This window comes from Mustela nigripes, chromosome 17 (genome assembly GCF_022355385.1).
Source record: "Mustela nigripes isolate SB6536 chromosome 17, MUSNIG.SB6536, whole genome shotgun sequence".
Lineage (NCBI taxonomy): Eukaryota > Metazoa > Chordata > Mammalia > Carnivora > Mustelidae > Mustela > Mustela nigripes.
The window spans coordinates 12521247-12530997 of NC_081573.1; the positions used below are offsets into that span (position 1 = coordinate 12521247).

Sequence of the window (9751 nt, forward strand, 5' to 3'; positions counted from 1 at the left end):
TCGAAAAGATTTAAGTTCCCTGGTTAGCTTTCTATAAAAGACCAACCCTAAAAGCCCTCAGTGGCAACCCAGTCGGGATCCCTCTCGCTCCTGAGAGATTTTTCCGTATTCTTGCTTAATAGACTTCTACTGCTCTACTCACTCTCCCTTTCCGGAGATTCATTCTTCAATTCCGTGAGACAAGAGTCTCTCTCTCGGGCTTCAATTACTTGTTGACCAACCTGCTCCTGAGGCTTTTTTCCCTTAAGATAATCGTGGACAACCTCATCTGGGGAGTTTAGTCCAGACTTCTACACCCTGGCACCGCCAGGAGGCGCCAGAGTGGCCCTGCTGCCGCCAGAGTAATGGAGGACTCTCCTGAAGACGGGGCTGAGTCCCTGAGGGGCCTGCCGGCTCAAGAACGTCAATGGTCCTGGGAAGGCACTGCCTTAAAGATCAGCGGTGGGAACTTCGGCTCCAGAGAAAGTACGGGAACTCAGCCCAGAGGGTCCTTCCTAAATCTTCTACCCAGGGTGCTGATCCCCTCCAGGCCTCTCCTTTGCCCCTGAGCCACCCTGCCCTCCTGCCTGGTATGATTGTCCTCAGGATATCCCACCACGATCTCCACACTCAGCCCCTTTCTCACTGACTCCCCAAGATGACATCGCGCTCACAGGAAGGTCCGCAGAGGAAAAGGCCCCTACAATTCCCATACTAGCACTCAACCTGGCTACACTCTTCCTTATGAGCCAAGATGGACCTCGCCTGGCCTTCCTTTTCTTTCCTTTCCTTTTCCCTCCCCTCCCTCCTCTTTCTTTCTCTTTTTTTTTCTTTTCTTTCCCTCTTTTCCTCCCTCCCTCTCTTCCTTCTCTTTCTTTCCTTTCTTCTTTTCCTATCTCTCCCTCCCTTTTGCTCTATCCTCTCTCCCTTCCTTCCTCCCTCCCACCTTTTTACTCCTCCCTTTCCTCCTTTCTTTTAAAAAATAAAATTGCTAGTGGGACGCCTGGGTGGCTCAGTGGGTTGAGCCTCTGCCTTAGGCTGAGGTCATGATCTCAGGGTCCTGGGATCGAGCCCCGCATTGGGGGGGGGGGGGGTCTCTGCTCAGTGGGGCGCCTGCTTCCCCCTCTCTCTCTGTCTGCCTCTCTGCCTACTTGTGATCTCTGTCAAATAAATAAATAAAATATTTTTTAAAAATGCTAGTAAGTTAAATGAATTTCTTTTAAGCAATTGACATTACAGCCCACGCATTAAGAGCCTTAAAGAGATTTACACCCTTCCTCCACTCTCTTGCATAGCTGGCAAAAGTCAGTGCCAAACTTCTAGAGTCCCAGAATTAGCATACGTTGGGTGACATGGTCCCCTACTGTAGCCACTTAAGCTCTAGGTGAGAGGAGCTGAAACTGGTCAGAGCTCAGGTGGCAGCTTCATGCTGAACCACGAAACGACCTTCCTTCCTGTGCATCCCCCAGCCTGCAGCTACAAAGGATCTGACATGCAAGCCCTCAGGTGGAAGGGTGAAAGTGGATCAGAACAGGCAGAATGTAAAGGCAATAGTTCAAACAAACGGCTGAAGTCACCACCTGGAGGTAACAAGCAAAAGGTGCACCAACACTGACCCCAGATCTATTCTGAGACAGGCCCCATCCCACCTGGCTCCCAGCCCTTCCAGGATAGGGGGCTGGAAATGACGCCAGCGTCCCCCCCGCCCCAAGGCCCAGGAGTCTCCCCCTGAAAAGCTGTCTGGAAACACAGTCCCAGGCTGTGGTGAGATGCGCAGAATATAGACTTCTTGGGGACCAGCAGTCAACTATTACAGAAAGAGAAGGAGGGCGCCTGGGTGGCTCAGTTGTTAAGTGTCTGCCTTTGGCTCAGATCATGATTACAGGGTCTTGGAATCGAGCCCCACAGCTGGATCTCTGCTCAGCAGAGAACCTGCTTCTCCTTCTCCCTCTGCTGCTCCCCCTGCTTGTGCTATCAAATAAATAAAATCTTAAAAAATATATAAAATAAAGAGAAGGAAATGAATCATTTGTTTGGTGCACCAGGGTGAGAAGTTCTTTCAGTCCACTGGGTGGGATGGAAGGAAGCAACTCTGAACCAGGTGGGTGTGCCTGGCAACATTGTCATTACTAGGTTGAGAACCAGCCAGATTTTCAGCCACCCATCAGGCTGTTTAAGGAAGTCCCTCCCCTCAGACCCGTCAGGATTAAAGTTTCCTGCCTATGAGCTCCTGCAGACCTCCAGTCAGCTCCCACGCCCCACAGTGAGCAGTTTTCCACCAAACACCCAAATACAGTTATTCAGCACCTTTTTCTGAGAATATCCCACTCTCACAATGGGAGAATTTACACTCTGGAAAGTGGCAAAAACTACAAAGTGGGGATGAAGTTTTGTTTTCCTGAATGGCTGAAGAAAATTATGACATAAGTAAGAATGCACCCTAGACTTAAATCCGTAAGGTATTTTGGGCCATGACATTGTGGACACAAAAAAATCTGAGGATGGCACAAAACAGACTCATACATCAGTGGAACAGAATAGAGAGCCCAGAAATGGACTCTCAACTCTAGGTCAAGAAATGGGCAGAGAACAGGAACAGACATTTCAGCAAAGAAGACATCCAGATGGCCAACAGACACATGAGAAAGTGCTCCACATCACTTGGCGTCAGGGAAAAACAAATCAAAACCACAATGAGATACCACCACACAACAGTAAGAATAGCTAAAATTAACAAGTCAGGAAATGACAGAGGTTGGTGAGGATGTGGAGAAAGGGGAGCCTCCTACACTGCTGATGAATGCAAGCTGGTGCAGCCACTCTGGAAAACAGCATGGAGGTTCCTCAAAATGTTGAAAATAGAGCTGCCCTATGACCCAGCAATCACACTACTGGGTGTTTACCCTGAAGATACAAATGTGCTGATCCGAAGGAGCATGTGCACCCAAATGTTTATAGCAGCAATGTCCACAATAGCCAAACTAAGAAAAGAGCCTAGATGTCCATCAACCGACGAACAGATAAAGATGTGGTATATATACACAATGAATACTATGCAGCCATCCAAAAAAAAAAAAAAAATCTTGGCATTTGCAACAAAGTGGATGGAACTAGAGGGTATTATGCTGAGTGAAATAAGTCAGTCAGAGAAAGACAATTCCATGTGATCTCCCTGATAAAAGGAATTTGAGAGGCAGAGTGAGGGGGGGTGTGGGGGAAAGGGAGAGAAAAAAATGAAACAAAATGTGACTGGAGAGGGAGACAAACCCCAAGAGACTCTTAATCTCAGGAAACAAATTGAGGGTTGCTGCAGGGGTCGGGGTGGGGGGAAAGATGGGGGGCTGGGTATTGGACATTGGGGAGGGTGTGTGCTATGGTGAGTGCTGTGAATTGTGTAAGCCTGATGATTCACAGACCTGTACTCCTGAAGCAAATAATACATTCTGTTAATTAAAAAAAAAAAAACAACTAAGATTCCATATGAAAAAAAAATTTGAGGAACAATACTGAATACCCTTCCAGTATTACTCTGACTCCACAGACAAAAATGTCGCACCATGTGAATGAGGAAGATTCCATCATATACCTTCATTGCATGCATGTATTATTTGAAATTGAAAAAGGAACTAGTCATGGGACACCTGGGTGGCTCAGGGGGTTAAGCCTCTGCCTTTGGCTCTGGTCATGATCTCAGGGTCCTGGGATCGAGTACCGCATCGGGCTTTCTGCTCAGCAGGGAGCCTGCTTCCTTCTCTCTCTCTCTCTCTCTCTCTGCCTGCCTCTCTGCCTCCTTATGATCTGTCAGGTAAATAAATAAAATCTTTTTTAAAAAATATATTTTTTAAAAAAGATTTTATTTACTTGACACACACAGAGAGAAATCACAAGTAGGCAGAGAGGCAGGCAGAGAGAGAGGGGGAAGTAGGCTCTCTGTTGAGCAGAGAGCCCTATGAGGGACTCGATCCCAGGAACCTGAGATCATGACCTGAGCCGAAGGCAGAGGTTTAACCCACTGAGCCACCCAGGCGCCCTGTAAATAAATAAAATCTTAAAAAAAAAAAAGGGAACTAGTTATAACTCTTCAAAGAAAATGGGCAAATGATATGAACAGAAATTGTATGACAGAAGACATACAGGTAGTAAATAAACACATAAAAAAAATGCTGAAAGGCAGAAATCCCTAGGAACTGCAGTTACAACACAGCACCACACATGTGTTAAAAGGGCTGACATGAAAGACTGATCTGAGTACGTACTGTCAGGGACGGAAGAAACTGCACCTCTCACATATGTGGGTGGGAATGCGGTGGTGAAGTTTAGATTCCATTTTGGCCCTTGGCCCTTTCAGGGAAATGTTAACACTCACCTACCTGTGACTTAGCGAATGCACGTTGAGTTTTAACAGAAGAGAAATGAAACCTCTATCCGCGTAAGGAACCATAATGAAAATATATAGAGGGATTCGTTTGTGTAAGTGAAACACTGATAGTAACCCAAGTGCTCCCAACAGATGAAGAGATCGATAGTGTATCCAGAAAATAAAACAGTACTGTTGACTGAAAGGGACACATATGTAAAATGACCTCAGAGCTGAATGACCAAAGTAAAAAGGTGAGAGGGTGTCTGGGTGGTTTAGTCAGTTAAGCCTCTGCTTTCAGCTCAGATTGTGAGCTCAGGGTCTTGGGATAAAGATCTGCATAGGCTCCCTACTACCGAGTCTGCTTCTCCCTCTGCCCCTCCCCCAGCTCATGCTAACAAGCAAAATCTTAAAAGGATGGAAATCCAGCTTGAGAAGGAATGGTTTATTTATTTTTAAGATTTATCCATTGTCAGAGAAACAGAGAGATAGAGAGAGCGCACAAGCAAAGCAGGGGGAGCTGCAGACAGAAGAAACAGGGTCCCCGCTGAGCAAGAGAAGCCCAATGCAGAGCTTGATCCCAGGATCCTGGAATCATGACCTAAACCAAAGGCAGATGCTTAACCCACTGAGCCACCCACACAACCCAAGGAATGGTTTATAGAAGGCCTTGGGGACACAAGCAAGACTAGGGCAACCTTAGCAGAAGTAGGACTCCACACCACCTCCACCAGTAAGACTTGCTTTTATAGCCCTGGAGGCTGGGGTTTACCTGAGAGACAACCAGGGAGGAAGATGATTCAGAACACGTGTCTGCCATAGCTCTACAAGACACTAAGAAGAATGCTCCCTAAGTGGGGTCACAAAGTTACACCCTTGGACTCTGAAATCTCCCGTTTTTGCCATTTTCTGGCCTAAACCACAGTGGCCTTGACATGTAAGCACCACAGAGGACAAAATAATTCAGAGACCTTTGGATTATTTTGACAATGTGTATCTGAAAGTGGAGAATTTCTGTGCACACTGATCCTTCCCAGCCAGTCACTACAACATCTGAGGGCACACTTTAAGATATACATACCGCTTAGGTGGCTAGTGTCTCCTCTACTCCCTAGTTACCCAATCATCTAGATTACCAATTACAGTCCCCCTGCCCCTGTACAGCTCCAAGTGGAAACTGCACAGCTGGTCACAAGACTCCTGTGAAGGATGTGGGTAGAGATTCCACTCAACAGTGCCCGGCAGCCTGGGCTATCAGCTATGGACAAGCAAAATATTGGTTTCCACAAGCACTGGAGAAGGTCTCAAGTGCTCCCTCTTCACGGTGACCTCTGGGCACACAAAGCTTCCTGGCACCCAGACCACAAAACCTAGGTGTAGATCTGAGGAGGCTGTATTAGCTAGAACTGATGTAACACAGTACCACACTCCGAGTGACCAGACAAGAGAAATTTATTTCACCCCAATCTGGAGTCTTGAAATTGAACATAAGGTGTCAGCCGGGTTAGTTTCTTCTGAGGCCTTTCTCCTTGGCTTGCAGATGGGGATCCCATCTTCACAATCACCCAGGTGTGCTTGTACCCTCATCTCCTCTTCTTATGACACCAGCCATACCGCATGAGTCCATCCTAATAACCCACTTCAACTTCATGATGTCTTTGAAGATGCTATGTCTAACTATCGTCACGTTGAGAGGTTGGCGGGGGGTTATAACTTCAAAATGTGAATTGTGAGTGCACATTCAGCCCATCAGATAGGTTTTAGAGTTAATGCAAATTAAGGCCCAGGTTGGAGAATAGTAATGTATGCAGGTAGGTAATATCCATTCTGGGACACAATTAACATGGAATGCAATGAAATCTGCTCACTCCTACATGTGGGGAGCCCAATTCTGATTTCAAACCACTCCTTAGAATGAACACAACACCGAAAATTACAGGTAATTAAATAAAAAGGACATATTAATGCATAAAAATTTCCTCTGGAAATGCAGATTGGAAATTGATTGGAAATGCAATTGAAATTGCAGCTTGGAAGCTGCAAAGATTTATCAGAAGCATTATAAGACCAACAACTCCCTACGAGATTTAGTCTTCCTGTGCAACTAACTGCCCAAAACATAGATCAGGTGCTGATGGTCAACACTGGGTTACATGCATGACCAAAATCAGAAGGAAATGAAGAGACCAAATTACCTGTAATTTCCATCAGCAAATGACAAAGGACAGCAGCACTGTTAAGCATGTTGGGTGGTGACTGATCTACATTATTGGGACCATCCAGGTGGCAGAGATGAAATGACTTCTGCCATGCAATCTGGCAGTGACTTCTAGCATTAACTTCAGACACATCAGAACACAATATACACCTTCTGAATTTTTTGCCAAAAGGCTGAACTTATGCAAAGTCATTCCACTGTAGAGATTCAGGTGAACAAAGTTCAATTCAGGAAGGTGGCTTCCTCAAAAAGGTTCTTCTCCAGAGTAAATATTCTAAAGAAGGAAATGTTACATTTTATGCTATTTTTAACTCTTTCTGCAGTGTGAACTCTCAAGTGTGGAATGAATAGATAACCAGCTAAAGGAATTGTGTCATTCACCTACTCATGAAGCCTTGCTCCAGGGCTAATTCAGATTTTCATGAAACGTTATCTATGAATTATCTCCCAAGACATCACATGCTAAACCTACTGCATTAGAGGATAGGGGTTGAACATACCAATTTTTGTGAACATAAACATTCAGTTCATAATATTGCCCATAAGGACTCGATTTCCTGTGTATTTCCTCAGGTTGAAGGAGACTAAAGATTTAGCAAAAAGATTCCCCACAACACCAGCACCCCTAAGGCCTGTTGCTACTGTGAACTCTGTGATGATGACTAAGAGCACCATGACTCATAAAAGATTTCCCACATTAGCTGCAAGCAAAAGACTTTTCTCCTATATGAATTCTCTGGTGTTTTATGAATGTCGACTTACACTTCCAAGATTTCCCACATTCACTACACTTATAAGGCTTTTCACCTGAGTGAACCTTTATGTGTACATTGAGGCTATTTCTTCTGACAAAGGACTTGCCACATTCACTGCACTCATAAGGCCTTTCCCGAGAGTGAACTCTCTGGTGAGAACGGAGGACAGAACGAGCAGTGAAAGATTTCCCACACTGACTGCAATCATAAGGCCTTTCTCCAGTGTGAAGTCTCTGGTGATCACGGAGGACAGAACTAGAGGTAAAAGATTTCCCACATTCACTACAATCATAGGGACTTATTCCAAGGTGACTCTGACGATGATACCGGAGGGCACAGCTATGACTAAAAGATTTCCCACATTCACTGCACAGGTAAGGTTTTTCTCCTGTGTGAATTCTCTGGTGTTGAATGAACGTTGACTTATAGTTCAAAGATTTCCCACATTCATTACATTTATAGGGTCTTTCACCTGAGTGAACCTTGATGTGTACATTGAGGCTATTTCTGTGGAGAAAGAACTTGCCACACTCATGGCACTCATAAGGCCTTTCTCCAGTGTGCACTCTTTGGTGAGAACGGAGGGCAGAACTAGAGGTAAAAGATTTTCCACATTCACTACACTCATAAGGCCTTTCTCCTGTGTGTAGTCTCTGGTGAGAACGAAGGACAGAAGTAGCTGAAAAAGATTTCCCACATTCACTGCACTCATAAGGCCTTTCTCCTGTGTGAATTCTCTGGTGTTGAATGAATGTTGACTTACACTTCAATGATTTCCCACATTCATTACACTTATAAGGCTTTTCACCTGAGTGAACGTTTAGGTGCACGCTCAGGCTATTTCTTCGGACAAAGGTCTTGCCACATTCAGTGCACTTATAAGGTCTTTCTCCAGTGTGGACTCTGTGGTGATAATGCAGGGCAGAACTTGTGGCAAAAGTTTTCCCACATTCACTGCACTCATAAGGCCTTTCTCCAGTATGAAGTCTCTGGTGATCACGGAGGACAGAACTAGTGGTAAAAGTTTTCCCACAGTCACTGCATTCATAAGGCCTTTCTCCAGTGTGAACTCTCTGGTGAGAATGAAGCACAGAACTAGTGATGAAAGATTTCCCGCATTCACTGCACTCATAAGGCCTCTCTCCTGTGTGAATTCTCTGGTGTTTAATCAATGATGCCTTACACTTCAAAGATTTCCCACATTCATTACACTTATAAGGCCTTTCACCTGAGTGAACCTTTCTGTGTACTTTGAGGATATTTCTTCGGAAAAAGGACTTGCCACATTCTGTGCACTGATAAGGTCTCTCTCCTCTGTGAATTCTCTGATGATACCGTAGGTCAGTCCTAGAGATAAAAGATTTCCCACATTCACTGCAAGCATAAGGCCTTTCTCCTGTGTGAATTCTCTGGTGTTTAATGAATGTTGACTTAAACTTAAATGATTTCCCACATTCATTACAATTATGAGGTCTTTCCCCTGAATGAGCCTTTATGTGTACATTCAGAGTATTTCTTCGTAGAAAGGACTTGCCACATTCACTGCACTCATAAGGCCTTTCTCCTGTGTGAATTCTCTGGTGTTTAATGAATGCTGACTTACACTTCAAAGATTTCCCACATTCATTACATTTGAAAGGCCTTTCACCTGAATGAACCTTTATGTGTACACTGAGGCTATTTCTTCGGAGAAAGGACTGGCCACCGCACTCATAAGGCCTTTCTCCAATGTGAAGTCTCTGGTGGTAATGGAGGACCGAACTACTGGTAAAACATTTCCCACAATCACTGCACTCATACTGTCTTTCCCCTGTGTGAGATCTCTGATGATATGAAAGGGCAGACATAGACGGAAAAGATTTTGTACAGCAACGACACTTATATAAACGTTCTCCAGACTGAACCCTATGACTAATCAACAATGAGCTCCCACTAAGGGATTCTGCACACTCGCTACAAACATAACTCTTTCCTCCACTGTGCCATCTCTGGATATGAAGGGGGACAGATTTGCCACTGAAGGATTTCCCACATTTGCTGCACATGTACTGCGTAGACCCACGCTGAGTCTTCCTATGTTCATTCAGGGTTGGTCGTTGCCCAAGGGATTTTCCACATGGACCAAACTCATGATGTCGTGCTCCAGTATGGTATCTCTGGTGTATGGCAAATAAGGACTTGTACCTGAAAATTTTCCCACATTCACTGCACACAAAGGACTGTCTACCAAAGTGGACACCCTGCTCCCGAGTATCCGTGTGTTTGGGACCAAAGGCGTTCTCGCATCTACCCCTAGCGCCACGACTGCTTCCGCATTGTAATGTAGCCCTGCACTGGGAGATTCTGTGTGGCTTCTCCACAGTACAAGTGGCCTCTTGACCCAGAAGCCCCAAGCCAGACAGCAAGTCCTTCTCAACCTCTCCACAGGTAAAGGGCTTTCCT

At 45.2% G+C, this 9751-nt stretch overlaps 1 protein-coding gene across 1 annotated transcript; it reads right to left on the reverse strand.

The window, feature by feature from the left end:
- Positions 1-5770: 5770 nt before the first annotated feature.
- On the reverse strand, positions 5771-9745 carry LOC132005113 (zinc finger protein 850-like). Its single transcript, XM_059381897.1, has one exon. The coding sequence runs from the start codon at positions 9352-9354 to the stop codon at positions 7252-7254; it is 2103 nt and encodes a 700-aa protein (XP_059237880.1). The 5' UTR covers positions 9355-9745; the 3' UTR covers positions 5771-7251.
- Between the last annotated feature and the right edge of the window lie 6 nt (positions 9746-9751).

Coding starts and splice junctions, on each gene's coding strand:
- LOC132005113 (XM_059381897.1), bottom strand. CDS start 9,354: ATGTGCAGCAAATGTGGGAAATCCTTCAGTGGCAAATCTGTCCCCCTT.